Source organism: Physcomitrium patens, chromosome 13 (assembly GCF_059467195.1).
Source record: "Physcomitrium patens ecotype Gransden chromosome 13, ASM5946719v1, whole genome shotgun sequence".
Classification (NCBI taxonomy): Eukaryota; Viridiplantae; Streptophyta; class Bryopsida; order Funariales; family Funariaceae; genus Physcomitrium; species Physcomitrium patens.
Genome location: NC_143422.1, coordinates 16,924,035 through 16,951,518, shown reverse-complemented (window position 1 = coordinate 16,951,518; position 27,484 = coordinate 16,924,035). Strand labels below are relative to the sequence as shown.

At 38.7% G+C, this 27,484-nt stretch overlaps 4 protein-coding genes across 4 annotated transcripts; 1 reads left to right on the top strand and 3 right to left on the bottom strand.

Annotated features, from left to right (window-relative positions):
• Positions 1-127: 127 nt before the first annotated feature.
• On the bottom strand, positions 128-5,024 carry LOC112290821 (uncharacterized). The gene is made up of 9 exons (XM_024537551.3): positions 4,674-5,024; positions 3,999-4,488; positions 3,506-3,581; positions 3,210-3,302; positions 2,899-2,985; positions 2,112-2,780; positions 1,637-1,854; positions 1,229-1,360; positions 128-832 (listed from the first exon to the last, which is right to left on the bottom strand). The coding sequence occupies exons 1-9, from the start codon at positions 4,861-4,863 to the stop codon at positions 721-723; spliced, it is 2,067 nt and encodes a 688-aa protein (XP_024393319.1). The 5' UTR covers positions 4,864-5,024; the 3' UTR covers positions 128-720.
• LOC141046081 (uncharacterized) lies at positions 4,982-6,520 on the bottom strand. The gene is made up of 2 exons (XM_073538076.2): positions 6,039-6,520; positions 4,982-5,156 (listed from the first exon to the last, which is right to left on the bottom strand). The coding sequence occupies exons 1-2, from the start codon at positions 6,379-6,381 to the stop codon at positions 5,146-5,148; spliced, it is 354 nt and encodes a 117-aa protein (XP_073394177.1). The 5' UTR covers positions 6,382-6,520; the 3' UTR covers positions 4,982-5,145.
• An 825-nt stretch (positions 6,521-7,345) lies between these two features.
• Positions 7,346-12,301, top strand: LOC112290573 (uncharacterized). Its single transcript, XM_024536972.3, has 13 exons — positions 7,346-7,695; positions 8,069-8,223; positions 8,501-8,675; positions 8,833-8,904; positions 9,160-9,276; positions 9,378-9,458; positions 9,692-9,768; positions 9,881-9,984; positions 10,312-10,413; positions 10,635-10,720; positions 10,909-10,995; positions 11,216-11,413; positions 11,592-12,301. The coding sequence occupies exons 1-13, from the start codon at positions 7,591-7,593 to the stop codon at positions 11,661-11,663; spliced, it is 1,431 nt and encodes a 476-aa protein (XP_024392740.1). The 5' UTR covers positions 7,346-7,590; the 3' UTR covers positions 11,664-12,301.
• Positions 12,302-13,254: 953 nt separating this feature from the next.
• LOC112290574 (histone H2B.11) lies at positions 13,255-14,233 on the bottom strand. Its single transcript, XM_024536973.3, has 2 exons — positions 13,950-14,233; positions 13,255-13,715 (listed from the first exon to the last, which is right to left on the bottom strand). Exons 1-2 carry the CDS (start codon positions 14,118-14,120, stop codon positions 13,482-13,484), a joined length of 405 nt encoding a protein of 134 aa, XP_024392741.1. The 5' UTR covers positions 14,121-14,233; the 3' UTR covers positions 13,255-13,481.
• Between the last annotated feature and the right edge of the window lie 13,251 nt (positions 14,234-27,484).

The following is a 27,484-nucleotide window of genomic DNA, read 5'->3' as shown; positions in this document are numbered from 1 at the left end:
CCCCGCTGCAAATACACCCAGCTCCCAATCAACCGAGGCGAGGGGTACTGAAGAGGCTATTTTGCCTACAGACAACCCTGCAGGTCGTATTCATGTGGTCCAGTCACCAGCTCCACACACCAGCAGATATCACAAAAATGTTTGAAGTAAATTTCATAAAATGTCATCACTCCAGAGCAGGATCAACTGTTAAGGAGACTACCTGCGCTTGACCGTCCCACCGGACTTTTGTACACAATAGCTGCTTCAAAATGTAGATGTACTGAAATTTCTAGGACAGGGGGCCAATTTCTAACAGCACTCTTCATTATCTACGAGTAAGAGCCTTATTCCCTCCTCGTGACATTTACCTCATTGCTAATTCAACTCAGCAACACTCCAATAATTCTGACTACATCCGCTACTTGAGAAAGCTCTGCCCCAGGCCCCGCATTAAAGTAGGGGAAGAAACCAAACAAGATTCTGCATGCCTCGTGCAGCTGCTAATCTACACCCCCCCCCCCTCCCCTCCTACAAAGCCACCAATAGCGCGAGAATGCACATGATGTGTGTAGAAAGTGAAAGAAAATACAACTCCAGAGACCGACCAAGCTCGTCTCCTCTCAAGAGGTCTCAGATCAAAATGTTACGAACCAAAGAACCCAGCTTAAATGTGGCTGAAACACAACCCACAATCTTGCAGCGGCTTGCATATGTCAGGGGGCATCTGAACATTACAATCTAACTCTCTTTAGCCATGAAAAAATTTCGAAGCTGCGCCACAAGGAGCTCTTTCAAATCGCTGGGAACCTGGAGTTTGTAAAATTCTTGACATTGCGCGATCAATTGTTTCCTGCATCACACGGGATACAGAAAGATCACTTCGTAGACTTGCAACTGCATAACCTTCTAAAAAACGGAGAATAAAGCAGGAACTACCACACTGCACAATTTGTGCATCAAACTCCCTGCAATAACATGCATCGCCGTCATATTCACAAAGAAGAAAACATAACATTTACTTGATTGACTTGAGGCTCTTGTTTCTTACACAAAAGAGTAACGAATAGAATTTACAAGAAATGTTCCCAAACCAGAAGTATCGTCTCCAAAATTCAAAATGAAACGTCTCCACAGCCGAAAGATTGAGTGATACTCGAATGGGTTTCACAAGTTACATCTCCGAAGCAAGATTCCATGCTCAAGGGCACAAATTAATGCAAGACCATAAAATGCACAATAGAATTACCTTAGCATCGCCTTATCTGTTTCTTTGGAGCATGTCTGATCAACGCGTTGTCTTTTGGCAGCCCGCATTGATTCTTTCAGCTTTTCACACCACCCAGACCGTTGCAGCTGTTCGCGTCCTTGTTTGGCAAGCCTGTAGACAGACATCAACCTCATATAGTTAACACCGCCATACAATGAGACTCAAAAATTGTAATAAGGTTTGAGGGCAGTTTACTAAAGTGTATTTGGGGACACTTGAAACATTGTAAAATGTGTCCAAACTGCAACAGTGCTCAATCAGCATTGATTGGTTGAGCCAAAGTAACACCAACATATCGGTGACTCAGGTTGTGATTGGTGAGTTTTAAGAAAAATAAAGGAGAACGTTATAAATTTTAGAAGACCCAAAAAAATGCGTAAAACTTACGACATTTTCAACTTCTCAAGTTCAGTTAAATGCTCCATTGTTGTTGAGGAGGGCTTCTCGATAACGTCCTCTTGAGTACCAACACTTTTCACGTCAGCTGTTGCCGACGAAGATCCACAACCTTCTAAATGCAACCTCTTTCGGCTTAGACTCGCATCTTTTAGAAGAGCCTTCTCTGGGTCAACTGGCATGCTCTTCCTTTCAACGGTGTGGTTCCCCTGAGCAGCAAAACATTCCAATACGTCAAACCCATCAGAATCTTCAGACAAAACGGTAGAAAAGCACCGGAAAAGGTACTGTGTTTTCCTAGTGGTATTAGAACCACAAACGGAAATAAAATTTTCCCACTCCCATAAAAGTAGTTGTACATACTTGGCAAATTGCTGCGAGGTAACAGTATATGAATTTTAAATGTTTCACAGACGACCAGACAACTGCTATCAATCTAGATATGCTAGAAGGGGCGGGATTTTACCAAAGCAGAGGAGCTTGTTTCTTCAGAGGAGAAACCATTCTGCCTTGTGTTCGCAATGGAAGCATCACCGACAGGTTCGTTAGCTGTCAACTGTGTCTGGCCGGAAACAGCTGATAGACCATTTGTCGATACGGATGATACTGGCAAGCTTGATACAGGAGCTCGGACTCCCTGTCTGAGACTTGACCCAGGAATAGGTCGAGGCTGGGGTCCATACACAGGCATATCAGTGTCTTCGGACTTTGTCATTGCTGAAGACATCTGATCGCTTCGTGAAAGGCCATTGTTTTCAAGAGACCCACCATTGTGAAGTCGATTTTTTATCTCGGACTTCCCATTAACAGGGTGCTCGGCACCATTGTTCAAAACTGCAGAAGTAGAACGCACATTGCAGGCTGCTATGCTTCCAAACTTCGGGTGGGGCTTGGATACAATCCTACTGATGCTGCCATTCGTGCCGTTGCTATTCCCGACCGTAGATCCAGAAAGTGTTGTTGAAAGCTGAGTGTCTGAAGAGGCAGGCAGTGGGGCAATCGAACCACATGGAATCTTCGGACTCAATGTACTCCGGACATAAAAAAGCATGTATGCCTTCTCTGCTAGTACTGTTTGAGCATTAACTTGCGAGACTCTGGCGTCATCACAGCAGTACCATTTCCCGCTGGATTCCTGTCAGGCATAAGGATGATCAAATTTCAGTGTCTCATATGGTGGGCCTGAGTTGAGAAGTCTTTAAAAAACCACATCAAGCTACCGCAATTTAAAAATTAAAATTAAAAAATAATACCTTGACGTAAGAGTAATAGTGCCCAGAGTCTTGTGAAGAACCTGCATGCACAACAACACCATAAAGAGAATACTCCGGACGTGCATCCTGCCAAGCACATGTCTCCATATCAGACGCAAAGAATTGACAATCATGCGTCAGAAAAGACTAGAAATAACAGAAATTTTCGCAGTAAGCCACTCGAGTGAGTATGTACGGCAATGGAACAATGACAACGAATCAAGTTAACTTCTAGTGGTCATAAATAGAATATGTGAATCATACTGTACACAAAAGACACATGAGAAACAGTTAACAGAAAACATATGTACCTTGCCTGCCCTGCACATATAGCCTGCAAGACATAGGCGTTCTTCAAAATGCACATGCCGGTCTATCTTCCCTCCATAAATATCTTCAAACCTCTGCAAGAAAAAACAACAAAGCTTTACAGTGAATTTCAGAAGGCATAATACGAAGTCAGATAGACAGATCTAATGCCAAATAAATTAGCATGATAGTATTAAAAATATTTTTAATTACCACTATAAGTATCGTCATTGATTTAAAGACGTTGAATACATTTCATGCCTTCATACGAATTCTTCATCAAAGTCTCGAGTATCACCTTCATTTGAATAACAAGTACGTTGGGTGCCCGATAAACAGACATTTGCTTGCGAGCAGGAGACAGCTTCTTACACCTGCAGGTAAAAGTAGATGAGATACCCGGTTCAAAGTGAGCCAACGACATCCATATTACTGATGTGCACTATCAACACGAAAAGATACAAACCTTCAAGAGACTCTTCTTCACAGACATATCGACGCGCATAAACAATACAACATGTAAATGCAAAGACATAACCTACAAAGAGCCTGAAATACGTTGAGAGATATCCGAAAGAAAATCAAGAGTGCACCACATTGCAAGCTTAACCTACCTCTGCGTAAAGTGCTACGAAACGACCCAGGACAAATCTAAGTTGCTCTTACATGCACGCCGTTTGAGGTTCCAAAATAAAAGAACATATCTTACTGCTCTGAAGATTCATATGGAAGGAAAGAAGATTTGGAGGAAGACGAGAGAGAAAATTGTGAGAAGGGCATTTCAAACGTACTGGTCACAGCGGTACTTGTTTTCGCCATCCAACACTTCCGGCTGAAAGAAGCGACACAGGGCCTCACTAAGAGAACTCAACCGCACAATATCCAAAGTGAGATCCATGATCTCGTCAAGCTTATTCGATTCGGTGCTACATGAGAGACACTTCACTTGACTTTGCAAAAGACCGCCAAAAATTTCCTTCACAACTGTATTCGGCTCCTCCTTTGATCCTTTTGCCACTGCTTGCTTTGGAGACACTTTACCCACTTGTACAATTTTGTGCAGCTGCACGCAAACATGATTGCAGGCTTCGATTGCATATCGGAGGAGCTCATGGGCATCTTCCTGCCGACCATTCCGGAAATGCTTGGCAAAATACTGCAACCTATTGTGTATTTTAATGGGCGCATCAATGGGACCTTCAAACGTCAAGGACCGCTGAATGCGTAACTCCAAGAAGCAGAAGGGGCAGTTACTATTATTCTTTCCATTCAATTGATTACCTGCATGCACCTCTGCCTGTGAGTGCACTGATCACTAAACAAAGCAAGTACACTCTTCTAAAGAATCTCGGCCTCAAGGCAGGAAACATCTCCGAGTGCCAAATCACCACAGAAGCTGAACATGTCTCAACCAAGGAAAACCGTACTTTAAACTAATCACGAAACAGGGACAACAGGTGACGTACACAGAATAGAGTGAAGGTTGCTCATGCAAAAATTGGCCAGCGGGGGCGTGTATGTAAGACATTGCAACACACTGTTAAGGTAGCATGTATTTCCCAAATTCTTCAAGCCCAGAGGAGCACCCTTCCGTCGAGGACCTGGGGAAACCTGCCATGTGACATGGAGAGGTGGCAAAAGCGACGAACAAGCCATGTGTGGTGCACCTCAATACTCTCAAGCCCCACATGAGGAGGCTCCACACAGACGAGTAGCATCGCCCGGTCCTGCAACAGGCAAGACGACCCCACTCACGCACTCTGCTGCTGAAACATTGACCGGGGTAACGCACAGGCGCATGTGCATCGTCTAGCCTCCACAGCCTGTCGCAGCCCCCGCTTTCTTCCTATCCCACTCCCCCGCCTCGTCTCGTGCAACCAAAACTCTAATCACAGAGGTCGCGACATTCCACTGTCAGGCATCAGTGTTCCGCCTCCATTAGCAGCCTCCTGCAGTCCCAGATCGCTTCCTCAACTCCAAAAACCCACATAAACAACCCAGCTCTAAAAGAAAACCTAATCAATCTCCTTAACCAAAATACCGCGAAAAAACTTTATTCTGACAGAACCCCATAGCCCTTGTTGAACTCTTCTTCTCCCAAGAATGGCCCACCCCGCCTCCTACCCAAACCCACAAGACTGAAACCCTCCCACCAACAACACTCCAGACACAGAACCTCTTTTTGTAATATCTCTCGTCTCTTCCAAGGAGACCACCGTCACGCTCCCCTCACCCGCACACTATGTACAGATACACCGCATCCCAAAGAAAACAGAAACAGTGCCTCCTCTTTTTAGCTACAGAGCCAAACAAACAAACAAACAAACAAACAAACAAAAATCCCAGCCCCGAAAGAGGGCAACAACCAAGGCAACAAGGGTGGGAGAGGGAGGGGAACACACACACACACACACACAAAGGCGAGAGAGTTTGCTGCGTTCCGTCACACACTTGGGCTACGAACCGAGACAATAGATGGCGGCGTAGCAGCAATGACAGCCGCCTATCTGACCATCCAAAAACGCAAGAACGAAAGGGACCGACATGGAACACGATGGGGTGGGCCTGGACATCAATAGACAAAGCTTTCTCCCACCACACCTCGATGCTGGTAAACACCTCGCATCGCACAGCCTACTGTACCAAGGACCAGCAGGGTAAAGACGACATTACAAGGCTCTCAGTCCCCACCCCCACCTCTCCCCCCCCCCCCCCCTTCTGGCCCTCTCTCCTTCCCCACCCTTGGCAAAGCAGGGCGCCAGGTTCGAATAAAACCAAACAATCACGGCAGCCTACAACGCCGATAGGGCTACCTTGGCTCCACCGCTTACCATGCAACGGAACGCAACGCACCTGGGTTTTGATGTTCAAGCGCCGGTTTGGTGATATGTTGCAGCGGTGGTGGTTCAAGCTCTCTCTCGTCTCGTCGTCTGGTTCCGGTTGTGGATCCGCCTGGTTATGGTTGATGCTCCTCACGGTAAGATCGTCGGGGAGAGATGCCGGACCCTGCAACGCAAACTGCCGAAGCAACACCACGGAGACAGTGTCGTCGCAGTGGGCGGGGGGGCGCCAGGAGGGGATACACCGTAGCCTGCCTGCCTTGCCGGCTGCGAGATGACGACGCCCGTCATCGAGTCTCTTCACGTCATCCCGCGGTATACCTCTGCCGCGCATGCGCTTCGCTTGTCTAAATTGCACTGTTGCCTATGCCTCCGACGCGCGGTCACGGTCGCTTGCGGCTGCGCCCTTGGGGGAGGGAGTGTAGTTGGTGTGGTGTGGCATTCGTGCACGTGCGAGCTGCCTTGTTCACATACTCCTTGGCATTCCACATCTTTCTCTCCCGCCAAACCCCATGAAGATTAAATTACTTTAAGAATTTTGAACACAGGAAATGAACTCTTCGAATTATTGTTTATTTTTATATTATGAAAAAACTTAAAAACGCTGACATGTTTGTACATGTCTGTAACTGGTGATAAATAAAACAACTACCTTTAAATTTATTGGTTAACATATCATGTGGATTACACAATGTAGATATAATTCATTTCAACATTGTTCGGTTGGTAAAGCAGTTTTACGTTGTGATGTTTAAAGGGTTCCACATTTACAAACACAATGAGTACAAAGAAATTACATTAAATTGTAACTTTTACACCAAACTTTAATAGATGAATCTCTTAACAATGACAATGATAGTGAAAAACATTGAGATTTAAAATTGCACCAAATTTGTTGATTTTTTTTGTACTTATCTTTCTTTAGAATATTTATCCAATAACCATGTTGAAAATTCAAGAGATGTCCAATACAAATAGCCAATTGTGTTGCCATATTGAAAGACAATTGGAAGAGTTTTGGACAAAAGATTGACGTTAGCTACAAGTCAGCCCTAGGATTTATCCGGACTCACTCAGGATTGGCCCAAGACCCCATTCACACTGCCCCGTCAGCCTTCCAGACCGACGAACGAAAGACCAACGAACCACCAATGAACGATAAGTGAACGACGGCAGCGTTTACGACCGGAAGACGTCCGGCGGCAAAGACAGACCTGGATTCCACCAGTCTGCTGCCTGCAAGCGTCCATCAGCGTCTATATGCGTCCATCCTGCAAGAGTCGATCGAATGCCTGAAACGTCTTCCATTTCCAACCATCGTCTCCTTTTTCGCTTCCCTTCTCTCTCCTTGCAGATTTGTGCCATTGGGTTCTTTCCATCATCCTCACGCAATCCCCAAAAATCCTCCCTCGGCTTCGTTTTTGAAGCCACAGTTTCTCTTCTTTGGTGGAGGGAGAAGAAGGTGTGTTTTGTTAGGTTGGTTGGTTTCAGCGGGATCGTTGCCTTTGAGGGGTGATCTTCCGGGCTCAGGGTGGACGGCACCATGTCTGTCCAGGAGTATTTGGAGAAGCACAAGCTGTCGAGTCGTATCGAGGATGCGGTGAATGCTGCTGTCCGAGCCAAGAGTCCTGATCCCGTCATCTTCATTGTATGTGCCCACTCTGCTAACTTCGAGGATTTTTTTAGTTCTTGTTTTCTTTCCCTGCGGCATGAGGTGTCTCGGAATTCCTCATGCAGTTGCTCTTCTTGTGTATACAATCTCGGATGGTATAAATTATCGCACCAGATTCCATAAATCACATACTTGATCCTAATGATCGGTGAGTGTTTCGTAGTAGTTTTATTTTATTTATTTTATTTTTTGAGAGGAGAGAGGGGTCGTTTTGTTCTATTCATGCTCTCGAATGTCAGGTATTTTCTTGGTAATATCAGGTTTGATACCATCTTTTTTTTCTTTCTTTTTTATTTAATTTTTAAGGATGTGCTAATAAACCTAAACTGCTCGAGGTGTACGCGATCAGGCCGATCACCTGAGGAAAGCTGTGCCCGGAGTCATCACCAAAGTCCATGCTCGTCAGATTATTGATAGCCGTGGGAACCCCACAGTGGAGGTCGATGTTTGGACCGGCAAGGGCATGTTTCGTGCGGCAGTGCCTAGCGGAGCTTCTACTGGAGTGTGCGTAAGCTTTTCTATCTTGGTAATTCCTTTGGTGTTAGGACCTTCGACCTAAGGTATATTTAGGCGGAAATGTAAATCGTATTCATGACCCTGGTAACCAGCTCAGAAGGAGATGAGCGTCATGCTTATCCTAAATTGTAGTCGGATATGCTTTAGTGGTACTTGTTACAATATCTTCGCGGTACGTGTAAGCGTGTGTACTATGCTTTCGGCTTGTTCTGTGACATGGATATCCCCATTACGACATCGCTGATGCTGGTTATCTGTGAGGCAGTCACGAGGCCGTTGAGCTTCGAGATGGTGACAAGAACGTTTACATGGGTAAAGGGGTTCTGAAAGCTGTTGCGAATGTCAACGACAAGATTCAGCCTGCCATTCTGGGCATGGATCCCAGAGAGCAAGCCAAGATCGATAGAACGATGATGGAACTGGACAAGACTGAAAATAAGGTGTGCATGAAAGTAATTGTTCATGACGTGCTGGGCCATTCTAAATGCCCTCGATACGCAATAAATGTCGTCAGCATTCAAACTAAATAACTACTATTAACGTTTGAATGTATTCCCATTACTTGAATTTTAAACTTGATTTATTTATGTACAACAGGGGAGTTTGGGAGCTAACGCGATTTTGGCTGTGTCAATGGCTGTATGCAAAGCCGGAGCTTGCGAGAAAGGGGTACGAGTCTGAAAATTGTGTGTATGTGTGTTATTTATTTATTTATTTATATTTTAATTATTGATATTGGCTTGACAGGTTAAATTACATCTAATTAAACGTATCATCTTTACATTAATAGTAAAATGTTTTGGTCGTAAAACTAGGAAGGCTACAACTTTTGTGGCTAGCTATTGTTGAATATGACCTGTTGCAGTGTAATTGTGAACTCTGCAATTTGAAACTAATCCTGATGATGTGGTGTAAACTTGCCAGGTTCCTTTGTATCAGCATATTGCAGATCTCGCTGAAAACACGAGGCTGGTATTACCAGTACCTGCGTTTAACATTATCAACGGCGGAAGTCATGCCGGCAACAAGCTTGCTATGCAGGTACGTTGCAGAAGGAGGAAGTGATTTCAATTTGTATTCAATCAGGGAACATGAATTATTAGATTGAAGCTTATCCACATGATTGTAACTATGCTCTGCAGGAATTTATGATTCTACCCGTTGGTGCTCCTTCATTTTCGGAAGCTATGCGATATGGCACTGAAGTGTATCACCACTTGAAGGTTTGTTTCTATTATGCAATTGACCACACGAATTAATTTTGATCATTGTGTTCCATAACACTTCCTTTCTACTTTGTTATGTTATATTTGGGCGATCTCCAGGGTATATCACAAGCAATCTCAATGTATGCGACATCATGAATGGAAGGCATTTTATTTTTATTTTTTAATGTACTTTGCACACATCCTACGCCATGGGTAGCGACCTAAACTCAGTATCTTTTGTTTTGCAGGCTGTGATTAAAGCCAAATACGGTATCGATGCTTGTAATGTGGGAGATGAAGGGGGTTTCGCCCCCAGTATTGCTAGGCAAGAGTTCTGTTCATTTCAACTTTGATTTCTTGCACCTTGGTGTCGTTCAATATGTCTTATTTGTTGTACAATTTGTAGGAAAACCTAACTATGAGGTACTGGGTGACAGTAATAAGGAAGGTCTGGACCTCGTGAAAATGGCCATTGAGAAAGCTGGGTACAGTGGAGTAGTTAAGATTGGTATGGATGTTGCTGCCAGTGAATTTTACACCTGTAAGTTTATCCTTACCTGTTGTCTTGTTTTTACAGTATAGTTGTATTTTCTTGTTTCCTGTAATGACAAAAGATGATCGGCAAGTTCAAGTTTACCATCTAGCGAATTGCAGAAGTGGAAGATTTATTTAGTTTGTGTGTAAATGAACGGATGCAACCTTGTGATTCAGTTCTATCGATTGAAGTCCGTTCGTCTATACACAAACTAAATAAATACTGCGTTCATCTACTGTAATAACAGCAGATGTTACTCCATGTTGAAAGTGTATTTGATGAAGCACATTCCTGAATGTTTTGACAAATGGGGTGCTGTGGTCCCTTGTGCAGCGGACAAGAAATACGATCTGGATTTCAAAACACCCAACAACTCAGGAGCGGATGTGAAGAGCGGAGACGAAATGATTGCAATGTACCAATCCTTTTGTAAAGGTGAACATTCATAATTAAGATGATGTTGAGTTCCCTTGTTGAAGATTTGATTGGGTAGTCATATCTGTAATATTGAATAACAATCCTGATCTACAAGATCCTTTTGGATGAAAGCGGGTGTTGGAAATCAGTTGTTAGACTTTTCTCTACTATATATATATATATACATATACATATACATATACATGGTTTCTAGATTTATAATCTGGAGTTCATTGCAGATTATCCTATCATATCCATTGAAGACCCCTTCGAACAAGATGATTGGGAGAACACTAAGAAACTGACAGACCTAAAGATTTGTCAGGTAAAGACTGTTTCGCATATTTGCTAGACTTCTTACTTTGGATCTGAGTTGTTCTAATGCCCTGTTACATGCAGTTATACAGATGCAAACATTATTTGTTAACTCTTTGATCCTCATAAACTGCATTTCCTGCTTACCTCTCTTTTCTCAACATGCATCTCAAAGAAGTAGAATCTTTCTGTATTCAGGTTGTAGGAGATGATACTCTCGTCACCAATCCTAAGCGTGTTGCTAAGGCCATTGAGGAACATACTTGCAACGCGCTGCTTCTCAAGGTTTGATATATTTTATCCCTACATTAAAGGGTTCTTATCTAAATCGCTGAACTTCTTCTGTGACTTTACAGATCATACACTGTGTACAAGTCTCGTGCTGTATATGATATTTCTTGTGAAAGTTGTCCTCCTCTCATATTCAATGTACCTGTTAGAGAAAGACATCCTGAAAGCCATGCATTTTGACTTATTTGTTTTGTTGTCTCCTGCGTTTTTTCAGGTAAATCAGATTGGAACGATCACAGAGGCCATTGAAGCCGTCAACATGTCAAAGAAGGCTGGTTGGGGAATTATGGCGTCACATCGCAGTGGAGAGACGGAGGATTCCTTCATTGCTGATTTGGCTGTTGGACTCTCCACTGGCCAGATCAAGACAGGCGCTCCCTGTCGGAGCGAGCGCCTTGCCAAATACAACCAGGTATATCAATCACCGCCTTTTTTTAGAACCATTCGAGATTCCTATAATGCAAGTCTGTGAAAGCACCTTGATACATGGATCGAGACGCAAAGCCCTGTGCAGCGATTTGTCTATTGAGTTTTATAAATTTCACTGGACATGATGTATGTATTTATGGTCTCTTTTGTTTTGTGAGCAGCTTTTGAGGATTGAGGAAGAACTCGGGGATAAAGCCGCTTACGCGGGCGAAAATTGGAGACCAAAGCTCTGACAGCGTCATATCTAAGAATTGGGGATATCGACGGTTGTCTTTTTGAGACTCTTTTCCCTGGTGACACAAATAATTTTAGGCATTTTAGTCAGAAGAGTTGGTTATTAGATCACTGTTCCCAGAAGCTCCATTACAAGCAGTTTGGGGAGTGCCAACATCTTATCGTTGAACTTGTAACTGGGGTGTCACTTACCTCCTTTGCATTTGTCAAAATGACTGCCAGTCTTTCTGTGACACTCCCGAAGAGTACAATAAGCTGTGCGAAGGTCCTACCATGATTTTCAGAATGTGGAGGAAAATTCAAGCCCCAGAAGGAGCGAAGAGGATGAGTGTATTCCATTGCCGCGAGGTGGGACATAGAAATGCAGTTTTTTGGAAGGAATCTGTAATTGGGGGTCTTCTTACCGCAGCATGGGTCCTTGTTGTCTCGTTAAAGGTTTTGTACTTTTTTAAAAATTATATCGGCTTCTTGATTATTTTTGTTCCGAAAGATACAAACTTCGCAAAGGCTCGCCGGTGCAGTCCGTCTCTAGCAACGAACGGCTCGTGTAGAAGCACAAAGAAAAACCCGGTTCAGCACGGCTTGTATGATGACGACTATGAAACTATCATTTCTTAATAAGTAGTGAACTTATCCAGGTGTGGGTGTGTTTGGAGAGGACGATGTATGACGATGAGTTACTGCCTCCACAACAGTGCTGACTGAGCTCAGCCAGGAAATAGGTGATCTTCACAGTATCAGCTTCTCTTGTAAACATTCCCATGTGTGAATTGTCGCTGATATGTAGAATTGGAAGACCAACCAGGAAGTCAGTAGCTAAAAATAACGCTGATTGAAAACCCATCTTTTAATGGTGAAGTTGATGGTAGTTGTGTATATGTATACAGAAAGGTCGATGGTTTTTACAAATAATTTTCTGACTCATTTGTGCATGATTGGTTTGTTTTCTATTTAATTTTAAAATCATGCATATTTGTTTATGTGGTACGATTTTGAATGGGAACTGCTAGGTTAACACCCCTTTCAGTGCGTGACACCCCGTGTACATGACAAGCAGCCCAGCTTCAGGTACATAAAACGATTTGAAGAAAATGTTCAGATAAAAATTTGCGTGAAAATGTTTATGGTGCTGTAGGATGATTGAATTTATCCAAGTTTCAAAACACATTGTATTAAAATGGAATGATGATAAAAAAACATACTGATTTCATGAACTCGCTTCTAAACCGGCTGTTTTCAAAAAGCTGCATTCAAAGAACAATGTGTTACGAGTTGACAATGAAATATCCATTAGACAGGAGAATTTATTTCACGATTAATACATAAAATTAAAATGAGGATTACTGGTCAAGAGCCAGTGTTAGCTGGAAAAGGATAAATAATAGCTTTAGTGTGCTTATGAATTGTTGGGTGAACTTCCGTTCGCGACCTGAACAGTATCTTGACCGGAGAGTAACTATAAAATCTTCAAAATTGGCTACATTCGGCACTATACACAGAAGTCCAACATGATCACAAGTTTTTATGGAAGGCAACCTCGCTGAACAAAAGACAGGGTGTATGAGGTAGGAAGTTCAGAAGTGCACAGAATTGCTGAAAGAAATTTAGATTTAAGTTCAGAGTGGACCGCGATGATTTTACATAAATGTATGTACACGGGAACGCATTACACTCTCCGTGGAGACTCACTCCCATCGTAAAACGCGTTGCAGGACGTAAATTCCACATGTAGAATCATGTACTTAAGTATCCCTAAACCCTAAGTAAGGATCCGCAAAACTTAAAACCCTAAATGGATCGGCACAACTGCTGGAGGTCTAAGCGCTAGTAAACTTAGTGACGGCTTTGGTCCCCTCTGAAACTGCATGCTTTGCCAACTCTCCAGGCAAAATCAAACGCACGGCAGTCTGAATTTCGCGAGAAGTAATTGTAGGCTTCTTATTGTAGCGCGCAAGTCTGGCGGCTTCTTGAGCAAGCTTTTCGAAAATGTCATTGATAAAGGAGTTCATAATGCCCATTGCCTTCGACGAAATACCGGTGTCGGGATGTACCTGAAAGTAACAAATTATTGAGCACCTTCAGTATTTGATAACACCAGAGTCTATGTACACGTACATATTTAAATAAATAAATAAATAAATAAAAATCTAATCCCAGCGCAGTCACACTCCCACCGACATTTCAAAAACAAACAACTTCTGAAAACACTCGCAAGCATCCATCATCACATAAAATAAACATGGGATTAATCTCAAACAGGAAGAGAGAGAGTCCCGATCCAATACCTGCTTCAAAACCTTGTAGATGTATATCTTGTAAGTCTCGACGCTCTTCTTCGACTTCTTCTTCTTGGCGTCGGTCTTGCTGTCGCTCTTGATTTTCTTCTCGGCCTTCTTCACTGGCTTCTTCTCCGCTTTGCTCTTGCCGGCCTTTTGCTCATCAGTCTTGGGAGCCATCTCTCACACCTCCCAATCTAATTCTCCACTACAACTAAGACGAAGTAAATGCACTAGACGACGACCGAAACTCACGATCTCAGGCAACAACGCTGGCAGCTTCGAACACAAACACCTAGCCAATACAAATGGGCGTGGGTGAAGTTTCTCTTTATAGTCCGAGCATCAGAACGTCCAATCAGAAGGCGCCATTTCCCTGCCACGGATCGACCCATCCAACCCGTTGGATTTTAATCGAACGGCGAAACATGCTCATTCAGAAACGGCGGGAAAATTAAGAAAGCGCGCGTGACAGAGAGAGATTTGAAGGGGGAGGAAACATGGCGCCAAAACTCGGATGCCACGTCATTTATGGAACAGTGTGGTGTATTATATAGTGTGGTTTTGGATTTCGAGTTGTTTGTGTGTGAGTTTCTAATTGATTAAAATGCCCACTTAACTGGTGTGTGTGCTTGTTCGCAGATTACTGCATAATTATATGTGGAGTCATATGACAACCTAATATTCATTTGTCCTATATGGTGAACATGAGAACTGTGTATCTCTCTCCATTTATATAAAAACATTATTGGCCTAACGATTAATATTTGTTTTGGGAGTAATATGTTGAAGCAAGTTGTACTATAATAATATGCAATATACAAACATATTCTATAAACACTGCAAAAAACACGTGCATATATATATATATATGAAGATACATTGCATACAAAAATGAGATAATAAAAATAGAGACATAACTAAATAAGTAACATTTATAAAAATAAAAATACAAGAAAAAAAAATATGAATCTCAAGCTCATGGGTTGTGGTGTAGCTTAAAAGTTATAATATTTAATAACTAAGTAATTATGTAACTAACAGATGTATTGATGTATATAAAATCCAGAAATGGATTTATTTTATTTTATTCTGTTTATTTAAAAGAATATGATCAAAATTTTATTTTAAGTCTTTTGATTTTTAATAAACTGATTGCAAAGCTTATGATTGGTCAGATATATGACATATGAACTAATAATATATAATTCAAATTTCGAAGCTTTCAAATCGTACTAAAATAACTAAATTTTATTATGTATATTATTTATCTTATATATTTATATTAGAAAGTGGTATAATATACAAACATTTAAAGTATAATTTCATAAAATACATCTACATATACACATATATGATTTTTTTTATTTGAATAATTCTCATTAATGTATAACTTTAACAAGCTTTAAAAAATTACATTAAAGAATATAAAGAAATAATATGTAAGACCATCAGTTACATATTATAACCAATAAATAAATAGCTTTGTAGTAGATTTGCAAGAAGTCAGAAAGACTTTGTAGAGATTCATATATATATATATATATACATGTTTTTCTTCTTGGTAAGCAATTTCCAAATATTGACAATCTATAATAATTAACTAATATTTTGATAACTGACTTTTTTATGTTATATGTGATTAATAATCTCCAATATCTAATAGTGGAGTGATTTTTACGGATTCGTATCAATTAATAAATACAAATACTTATTTAATCTAATCCTTAAATTTTATTTCTTATTCTAATATTCCATAGTTGATTAATTGTAATTAATGAATATTAATTAACAAAGAGAAGTTATAATACAATCCAACTATCTAATGTTGTTGTTGTTGAAATGATAATTAATAAGATTTAATAGTTAATATTTATTTTGCAAAAAATGATACAAACTAACAGGGATCAATTTTTTTTATATATATATATATATATATATATATATTCAAAATTAAAAGCTTGATTTAAAAAAAACATTTTTATATATTTTTTCCAATCTATATATAATATTTTGACATTTTTTCATTTTTAGTAAAAATATGTTATCACTTATATCTTTGTATATTTTAAATGGAATTCTCATGTATATTAGATTATAAATGGATAATATTTTGTCACTTGTGTCTTTGTATGTGCAATTACATTAGATGTCACAGTATTCAAAAATGTTTTTGAGCAACTTTTCAAATGAAAATCAGAAAATGATTTAAATAAAACCAGCATATCATATTATTACAAGCAATTTTCAAAATAAAATACCAACGACCAATCTTTCTTTTCTTTTCTTCTTTTCTTTTCTTCTTTCCTTTTTATTTTATTTTTTAAATTTAAGATCAGTATACTTCCAAGATTATAATACTCTTCTACAAAAATAACATACAATATATATATGTATATGTATGTATGTATGTATGTATGTATGTATGTACATACTTGACAAAATTTCACATGGTATTTCTTTTGTAACAATGTGTTTATATATTTGTTTATTTTTCTATTTCTTCTTCCACTGCATGTATTATTTTACTTCAAAACAAGGAAGGGTAAAGAAATATTTTTGTTCAAGCTAATTTTGAAAAACATTTATGACATTTCTACTACTGATCCAATGTACTTGAATGAAATACATGTACATTGTATACATTACATTTATTGGATCGTTTGCAAGATAAACAATAACTTTTACTTATGTTTTTCCTATTTTAAAACACAATTCTATCATAAAATTACACCCAAACAATTAAGCATTTTATGTTTGCAACATCAACTTATCTCAAATAACATTAGAATTTGTGACATTAGCTAAAAGAGTAATGAATTAAAATATGCCAAAATCCCATGTCATTTAATATTCACAAAATGTTTCCTATTTTTATAAAGAATACAATCTCTATCTTTGATCTTAACCAATAGAATTATGTATCTGCATCTATATTATATGAAGGCAATTTATACATGAGGCGGCAATAAAGATGAAATGTGAGCAAATGGGAACACTTCCAAAATTACAAAAGTTGAAGTGAACACAACAAATGGATTGTATCATCCTTATTTTGTGTGTGTACGTATATATATATATATATATATATATAAATAAATTTTCTTCTAAACTCCATCTATTGCATTTTTTTGATAAGAACATGATCTCAATCAATGAATTGACTATAACCTTATTGCCTTATTTTTACAAATTGTACCAAAATGCCCCAAAAGTTCAGTATTGATGGGACAAACATGAACCACATGGAGATGAGACTAGATGGGTTCTCTTCCTTAAAAAATCCACCCACTAATAATAATAATCATAATAGTTGGTAATATTAGTATGAAGCATCCTGCAAAGTAAGCATAAAGCGATGCTTACCGACACTCATCAGCCTCGCAATGGACCGCCTCCGAAATGCCGAGCGGCGCCGATGTTTTACGCTACGATGGTTTGGATGCGGCGCTAGATCTCGCTCTCGAAATGGGCACTGTCCCGCACGCTGCTTTGTACAAATTTGATCGAATTTGGTGACTTGGCCGGTTTTAGGACACAGTTGAGGATCAAAGATTTCGAAAACGAGTCTCGTGACGATCGGTGATGTTGCTGAAATCCTGAGCGTGGCTCATCAGAGCCGGGAGCTGTTGGGTATGAGAGCTTCTATCCGCAAATTCTTCACTCTCGGAATCGCACACCCTCCACAAAAATACACGATCCCGGTTGTTGCTATAGTGGACACTCTACCACCAGGTAACATTGGACACGTGCTATGGGGTCGGGTCGGCAAATTGTGTGCGCACTTTCGAATCATTCATGACGTCGAGCAACGAACATCGATAGGGCATATTCATCTAGGATCGCAACCTCGAACTTGCTGCTGCTGACGGTTAGTGGGTCCCCTTCCAACACTTTTTCCTTCACAAATCGCGGAGTGACAATGGGTTCCACACAATAGATAGTTATGAAATAGATTATTCTCACAAACCCACGTTTGCAGGATTGTTGTGGTGCCAATCGGAATTCCACTGATTATAAACGTGTTATCTAACTTTGTAATATATCGATGCGTAGCCACCTGCGCGGTCGAGTGTAGTTTAACTGTTTGTAGAGTTTCACAGCATGTCGTCCCCAATTCCACTGGGTCCGCAGAATTCTTCCGACGAACTTCACAATTTTTTTTTAAAAATACTTTTGGTTTTTTTGGACACAAACTGAAGAATTTTGTTGCATAGAAATGTTGTGAAGATTTTTGGTATGTGTTTTAATGATTAGCCTTCGTTTATAAAAATTAGAATGATAAGTAAAAAATGTGATTTATATAGAAAACACTTAGCTATTTGATTTGCGCTAAATTTACACCCCTGACGGCTCGAGTGAGTTAGTTCTTTGCCAAATTTTTTAGTATGAGTTTATCCATTCATTTTTTTTTAATTGAACATTGATAGATTTGCTGATTGAAATGTAAATATTCTATGTCTGCAGACCATATGGGTGAAATAAATATATACTCTTTAAATCACATTAACTGGATGGTTTCAATTAAGATTAGTTACAACCAACGGAATGTGGTTCATGAAGAATTATAGATATAAATCAAATCAAATTGAATTCGATTTTAGCATGCATAAATTACCAAGAATAAGATAAATATAAAAGTTTCACTGTACATATTTTTTTATTATACAAAAAAATATTCAAACCTAATCAACAATTAATAACTTGTACATTTTTCTTAAGAATTTTGCTTGTTTTATTATAGAGATTCTTTTTCTTTTTCTTTTTCTTGAAGGTATCAATATTAACATGAGAGGGGTATTTAAATGACTTAGAGAGTTAGCTTATTCTACTGATGGTATCTACTAATTACAAGTTGTTCTTACTCAATATTCAGTTTTATAGTTCTCTATTTTTATTTTTAAATAAATGTATTATATATATATATATATATATATTAAAACTTAGAATATATAAATATTGGATCATAGAATATTAACAATGAATTTGTGAATGTATGTGAATAAAATAATATCAATATGTTCTTTGAATTACAATGATGTTTTATTATAAAAAGAATATTACACTATTGCTTTATAAAATTGAACTAACAATTGTAAATCTTTAGCTTCTTGTTTTATTTAAAAAATTACTCAAATTTGTCAAAAGTAAATAACATGTCTTTAACTAACAGATATAATAAATATAACTTACTATATTTTGCATAAAAGTTATTGTTTTAAGAAGAATACACTCTTTGATTAAAACATAGTTATTATTTTATTATATAAGTTGTTACATGTTAAAAATAAATAAGTAAATAAATAAAAACTGGAGTTAGAGAGTGTAGATATATATATTTTAGACCATGTATACTTAGGCTTTGAGAATCTTTTATCAGTTTTTAGATCTTATCATAGTCTTATAATATAAAGAATATTCAAGTGAAAATAGATTACCACACTCTAATCTTACAAGGTCTCATCTACATAAGTTTATATCTAAAAAATGATTGTAGCTTCTTTTAGAAAAAATATTATTAATCTATGTCTAAATTTGGACTTGTACATAGTATTTTATGCCACCTTGATTTAAATTATATATTGACAACTTTATATAAAATACATATGACAAAATTTTTATATTTCTTAATTTTTAACAAATTTTTTAGATTATATTGAAATAAATAATATTACATATAATCACATTATTTAAATTTGTTAGATTTATAAAATGATACTAATTACTTTTAGAATATATATTATATAAAACAACTTGGATATAAGACAAAGAGACGAAGAAGCCTTCTCATTGTCACGGCCATAATCATGTAAGCTAATAATTACATATAGAAATAGGTAGAAGTAAGTAAAAGTAGATAAAAGTAAGTTAATTCTATAATATTTAATATAGAAGCTTCTTAGAAACTTCCAAGATGCTGCTTTGACTTCATAGGTGTCTTTAATTGACTTTTTGGATTAGAAACGTGGTCAACAAGTTGGCCATGTACCACACATGTTGTTAGCTTGAAGATCAAGCTAACTATGTGGCCTACACGTAGAAAAACTTGCCTTGTAAGTCAAGGCATGTGTCCTACAAAGTCAACACATATTGGAGGTCCTATAGAACGTCGCCACGTAGCCCCTAGTTAGATAGTATATATAGAGACAAGAGTGAAGGCTTCTTAACTCTTGTCAAATCCTTTCTTGCTTCTAGTCCAGGTTCAAGAGTCTTTAGTTTCTTGTCTTGTGGCAATAGCCATTCCAGTTTCCTTTTAATATACCTACTTGTTTATATTTTGACTTATTATATCGAGATAGCCTTTTGTGTATATTTTCCCTCATTGAGTCTTTGTCCTTGACAGATTGACAAGAGTACACTTACAATATCAGAGCTTTGTTTTTCTTGAGTGAGAGTGGATTATCCCTTTCTCTTGACAAGACATAAGCATATTAGAAGTTTGTGGATTACCCACTTCTAAACTGATATTGTTCTTAGTATCTTCTTTGTTATTAAGTCTTTCTTTTCTTTTGTCTTGAGCAGTATCAAACAAATTTTTCTTCTTAGTGTCATTATGGCAGAGCTTGTTGAAATGAAGAGTGCAATGGCACAAATGCAAGAGCAAATGAGGGAGTTAATGCTTGCGATGCATCAACTCAATTCACCAACACATGAAAGAACAAGAATAGCAGAAAGAGGGGATATAGAGATGATCGGAGCTGCTTCAACATCTACAACAAATCACGTTCCTTCTCCAATTGTACAATAGCCTGTAAGCACTAGAGAACCAAGAATTGCCTTACCCGAGAAATTTGATGGTACGAGATTTAAGTTTCGAGGGTTCATCAATCAAGTACAATTGACAATTGAACTTCAACCGCAAAGCTATCCAACTCCAGGATCACAAGTCAGGTTTATTGACATTCTACTTTGTGGTTCTGCATTATCGTGGTTTTCGTCTTTTCTTGAACAAAAAAATCCAATATTGGACAATTTGGAAGCTTTTTTGGCGGAGTTTCGATCTATGTATGGTGAACACGATGCAACTCATGTTGCAACAAATAAGATCCGAATTCTGCGACAAGAAAATCGCTCAGTAACAGTGTATGCTTTACAATTTTGACAACTTGCAATTGACATCAAGTGGGATGATGCTGCACTCATCAGTCAATTTCTTTATGGATTGCAATACGAAGTAAAGAAATTGATGCTCAACTTACCTGATCCTCAAACTTTGAGTCAAGCAATCGATTTTGCAATAAAATGTGATAATCGACTTTTCAAATTTTGATCCGAGAATCATTTATGGGAACCTCAACGTTATTACTCAATGGCAACATCAACATCTTTGCCAAACGTACATTCGAAAGTAGAAGACATGCAAATTGACGCGGTACGTTTTAAACCCCTAACTGAGCAAGAAAAGATTCGTCGTCGTCAAGAAGGATTATGTTTATATTGCGAAGAACCTAAGCACACTGCTCAACATTGTCCAAAGAAACGACGCAACTATAAAATGAGGGGTACGACGGTCAAAGAAGACAACATGTCGAAAAACGGATTCGTCCAGCTACAATAGGGACCATGCAGCTGGAACCTTGTACAATTCCTAATGAAGGTCCTATCCTCTCCTCAGAACCCTCTTCTTGTTTTATAATAGACTTATATTTAGGACCTAAGAATTACAAAGCCTCTGCTTTATTAGATTCGGGAGCCTCAGCATGTTTTTTAGATGAACAATTTGTTAAAAGTCGTAAAATACCTTTTGTACAGAAACCTAAACCAGTACATGTAGAAGTCATAGATGGTCGTCCCTTGTCTTTTGGAGATGTCACTCATGAAACTCATCCTATAAAAGTAATAATAGACGGTCATGATAGCTACATAGCTTTTAACATAATTAAATTCCCGTCGGATCCAGTTGTTTTAGGTTTATCCTGGCTAGAAAAATATAATCCTCGAATAGATTGCAATTTGTGTAAACTTGACTTTTCCCAAAGCGTTATTAATAGTTCTACCAACCAAGTAAAAAATTATAAGTCTAGTATAGTAAAACACGTATTGATAGGTGCAAAAGCATTTATACACGTAGCAAAAGAAGGATCAACTTTTGCTATTTATGCTGCACCTATTTCTGAAAACGTAAAGACTTCAATTGGCATTCCAAGTCAATATCAGGAATATCAAGACGTTTTTGAGAAAAAGAATGCAGATATTCTTCCTAAGCATCGCCCATATGATTGTTCAATCGACCTCAAGGAAGGAACTCAGCCACCATTTGGACCAATTTATAGTTTATCGCAAGATGAGATGGCTGAACTCAAGACATATATTGACGAGAATTTAGCGAAGAATTTCATACGCCATTCAAAATCTCCAGCAGGAGCTCCAATTCTATTCGTAAAGAAAAAAGATGGATCTTTACGAATGTGTGTTGATTATCGAGGACTCAACAAGATCACAATCAAGAACAGGTATCCATTACTTTTGATATCAGGACTCTTTGACCAGTTAAATCAAGCTAAGATCTATACAAAAATAGATATAAGAGGAGCATATAATCTAGTACGGATCAAAGAAGGAGATGAATGGAAGACTGCGTTTCGAACCAGGTATGGACATTTCGAATATAATGTCATGCCCTTTGGACTCACGAATGCACCTGCTGCTTTTCAACATCTCATGAATGATGTATTTCGTGAATTCTTAGACAATTTTGTCGTCTGCTATCTAGATGATATCCTGATCTATTCTAAGAACATCGAAGAACATGAAATACATGTTCGTCAAGTATTACAAAAATTTAGAGATGCAGGATTGTACGCCAAGATGGAAAAGTGTGTATTTCACACTACTCAAGTTGACTTTTTAGGATACATCATTTCAAATGATGGTCTTATGATGGATTCTAAGAAAGTCCAAACAATCATGGATTGGAAGATTCCAAGGACAGTAAGAGATGTTCTATGTTTCTTGGGATTTGCCAATTACTATCGGATCTTCATCAAAGATTTTTCACGAGTTGCAGCTCAACTTACACGTTTAACTAGTAAAGATAAATTCCAATGGAATCAATAAGCGGAAGCAGCATTTGAAGCCTTGAAGACATCGTTTGTCTCTGCACCAGTCTTATATCGTGTTGACTTTTCCAAGGCATTTTTTATGGAAACAGATGCATCAGATTTTGCCTTGGGTGCAGTTTTATCACAAATGGGAACAGATGACAAACTTCATTCGATAGCTTTTCATTCAAGAAAATTCTCAGCAACCGAGATCAATTATGAGATCCACGATAAAGAACTTCTTGCGATCATGGATTCCTTTCAAGAATGGCATCATTATCTAGAAGGCGCTTCTAGTCCAGTCACTGTGTATATAAATCACAAGAACCTCGAGTATTTCATGTCAACACGCGTATTGAATCATCGTCAAGCTCGTTCGAGTATGTCTTTGTCAAGATTGGAGTTCATTATCACTTATCGGCCAGGAAAACAACAAGGTTTGTCTGATGCCCTATCTAGACGTTCTTATTTTGCACCAAAAGAAGGAGATGCAGCTTTTGAGCAACAAAGAACGGTCCTCTTGAAACCGGAGCAATTTCATCTCTGAGCAATGAAATCAACATTGACTGTTGATTCAACTTTTCTCAAGCAAATCCAGTCTAGTATGTCCTCAGACCCTCTTGTTCATGATATCAAGAATAATTCTTCGAAGTCTCATGATCCTTCTAAGTTCGAGTTCAAGAATAATCTATTATATTTTGAAGGACGCCTATATGTTCCAGAAAGAGAAGCACGTTTACGTGTTCTTCAAGCACGTCATGACTTTCCAGCAGTAGGGCACTTTGGATATAATAAGACTTTGGAACTCATATCAAGAGATTTTTGGTGGCCACAAATGTGGAAGACAGTCAAAGACTTTGTACAATCATGTGATATTTGTTCAAGATCAAAAATTCCTCGTCATCGACCTTACGGACTTCTTTAGCCATTACCTATACCAGAGCAACCATGGTCTTCTGTTTCTATGGATTTCATCACAAATCTTCTAAGCTCAAGATCTTATGATTCTATATTTGTGATAGTAGATCGTTTCACCAAGATGGCACATTTTGAGCCATGTACAAAATCTATCACAGGTGAAGAAACAGCTAAGCTTTTCATTGATAATATCTATCGCTATCATAGATTACCTAAAGATATCATATTGGATAGGGGAACTTAATTTGTGTCATGATTTTGGAGGACCGTTTTGAAAATTTTAAAAGTGGACATAAAGCTATCTTCGACTTTCCATCCTCAAACTGATGGACAAACAGAGCACGTAAACCAAGTCTTGGAGCAATATTTAAGGTGTACTATCAACTACCAACAAGATGATTGGACAACCCTTCTGCCATTGGCAGAGTTTGCTTATAATAATACGGTACATTCTTCTACGCAACAAACACCTTTCTTTGCTAATTATGGCTATCATCTACGACTTGATACTTTTGATTTTTCAAAAGTTGATAATCCTGCAGCAGAAGATATGGCAAATCGGTTGTCAGAGTTACATGCAATAACGAAGACGCAATTGAAGGAAGCTCAAGAACGACAAAAGATAAATGCAGATCTATATCGTAAGGAACAACCTGTGAAGGACAAGAACTCGATGAAAGCTAAAGAGTAAGTGAGACTTTTCTCGAAGAAATAGGACAAAATAGAAATATGTATATTAAGAAAGAAATTAGAATGTCTATTGCCAAAATACACGAAAACTAGAGACCCTTGAAACTAGACTAGAAGCAAGAAAGGAGTTGACAAGAGTGAAGAGGGCTTCACTCTTGCCTCTATATATACTATCTAATTAGAAGCCACATGGCGATGTTCTATAAGACCTCCAATATATGTTGACTTTCTAAGCCACATGCCTTTGCTTGCAAGGCAAGTTTTCTATGGATGGACCACGTAGTTAGCTTATTCTTTAAGCTTCCAACATGTGTGGCACATGGCTAACTTGTTGACCAAGTTTGTAGCCTAAAAGTCAACTAGAGACTCCTATAAAGTCAAAGCAGCGTCTATGAAGCTTCTAAGAAGCTTCTCTAGAAGATATTACACAATTAACCTACTTTTATCTACTTTTACATACTTTTATCTATTCATATAGGTAATTATATGTATGTCCGTGACATTACCCCCCCTTCTATGGACGAGTTCCACGAGGAGCGGTGATTATATATTGAGAAAATCTAATATGCGGCGAATTGTATTTGCTACATACTCTGATCTTTGTTCTCTTCGAAGATAGTTGATGGGGCCTCTTAGCCATCGATAGTGTCCCATTCCAGGGCGAGAAGACCACCCTGTTATTTGATCACTGTTGAGGCCTTCATAACTTCCTTCAAATAATACATTTGAAACACCATCAGGAGTCGTTCCTATCTCCAATAATATCACCAAACATCGAGAATCTCTTCCAAGGTCGTGATACCAAATGCGTTGTATCTCACCATCTATTCGAGGAAGAACATGTCGTTCTTGAGGGTCTTCATCTCGGTTGCGTCGTCTTGAAGGTTGTGACAATCGCAATGTCTCATCCGGTAAGTCAGCAAACGAAGGTTCTTGAGTTGAATCCGCTGGTTGTTGGCTCTCCATCTAATAAGCATCTCAAATGCAAAGAAGTTACAAACAAGGATAGGAAATTGAATGTTATCTTGCCTCAATCTTGTCTCTTTTATAAGAGAGATTTTCATCTTGGTTTTGATGGATGTCGTTGATGAAAAACTTTGACTTTAGTTGATGCATTTGCTAGATTCCTGGATGGCTCCCATGTGCGCTCACTAATATCATATCCGTGCCAATGAACAAGATATTCCAGCTTATTTCGGCGCCGCCTTGAGTCTAATATCTCTTCCACCTCAAATTCTTCATTATTATCTACTTCTATAGGAGGCGGTGGCATTTGTCTTCTTCCTTGTATATCCACTGTCTTATATGGTTCAAGAAGAGACACGTGGAATACAGGATGGATCTTCATTGACTCCGGTAGATGTAACCGATATGCAACTGGGTTGATCTGTTCAGAAACAGAAAAGGGGCCAAGCCTACGATAGTCCAATTTGTCACAAGGTCGAATGGTCTTGATATTGCGACGAAGTAGCCATACCTTATCACCTACGTTGAGTTGTGGTTGCTCTTTACGATATACATCTGTATTTATCTTTTGTCGTTCTTGAGCTTTCTTCAACTGCGCCTTCATTATTGCATGTAACTCTGACAATCGATTTGCCATATCTTCTGCTGCAGGATTATCAACTTTTGAACAATCAAAAGTATCAAGTCGTGGATGATAGCCATAATTAGCAAAGAAAGGTGTTTGTTGCGTGGAAGAATGTACTGTATTATTATAAGTAAACTCTGCGAATGGTAGAAGGATTGTCCAATCATCTTGTTGGTAGTTGATGGTACACCTTAAATACTGTTCCAAGACTTGGTTTACGCGCTCTGTTTGTCCATCAGTTTGAGGATGGAAAGCTGAAGATAGCTTTATGTCCACTTTTAAAATCTTGAAAAGAGTCCTCCAGAATCTCGACACAAATTGAGTTCCCCTATCCGATATGATATCTTTAGGTAATCCATGATAGCGATAGATATTATCAATGGAAAGCTTAGTTGTTTCTTCACCTGTGATAGATTTTGTACATGGCATAAAATGTGCCATCTTGGTGAAACGATCTACTATCACAAATATAGAATCATAAGATCTTGAGTTTGGAAGATCTGTGATGAAATCCATAGAAACAGAAGACCATGGTTGTTCTGGTATAGGTAATGGCTGAAGAAGTCCGTAAGGTCGATGTCGAGGAATTTTTGATCTTGAACAAATATCACATGATTGTACAAAGTCTTTGACTGACTTCCACATTTGTGGCCACCAAAAATCTCTTGATATGAGTTCCAGAGTCTTATTATATCCAAAGTGACCTGCTGCTGGAAAGTCATGACGTGCTTGAAGAACACGCAAACGTGCTTTTCCTTCTGGAACATATAGGCGTCCTTCAAAATATAATAGATTATTCTTGAACTCGAACTTAGAAGAATCATGAGACTTGAAAATTTTTCTCGATATCATGAACAAGAGGGTCTGAGGACATACTGGATTGGATTTGCTTGAGAAAAGTTGAATCAACAGTCAGTGTTGATTTCACTGCTCGGAGATGAAATTGCTCCGGTTTCAAGAGGACCGTTCTTTGTTGCTCAAAAGCTGCATCTCCTTCTTTTGGTGCAAAATAAGAACGTCTAGACAGGGCATCGGACAAACCTTGTTGTTTTCCTGGCCGATAAGTGATAATGAAGTCGAATCTTGACAAAGACATACTCCAACGAGCTTGACGACAATTCAACACGCGTGCTGACATGAAATACTCGAGGTTCTTGTGATCTGTATACACAGTGACTAGACTAGAAGCACCTTCTAGATAATGACACCATTCTTGAAAAGAATCCACGATTGCAAGAAGTTCCTTATCGTGGATCTCATAATTGATCTTGGCTGCTGAGAATTTTCTTGAATGAAAAGCTATC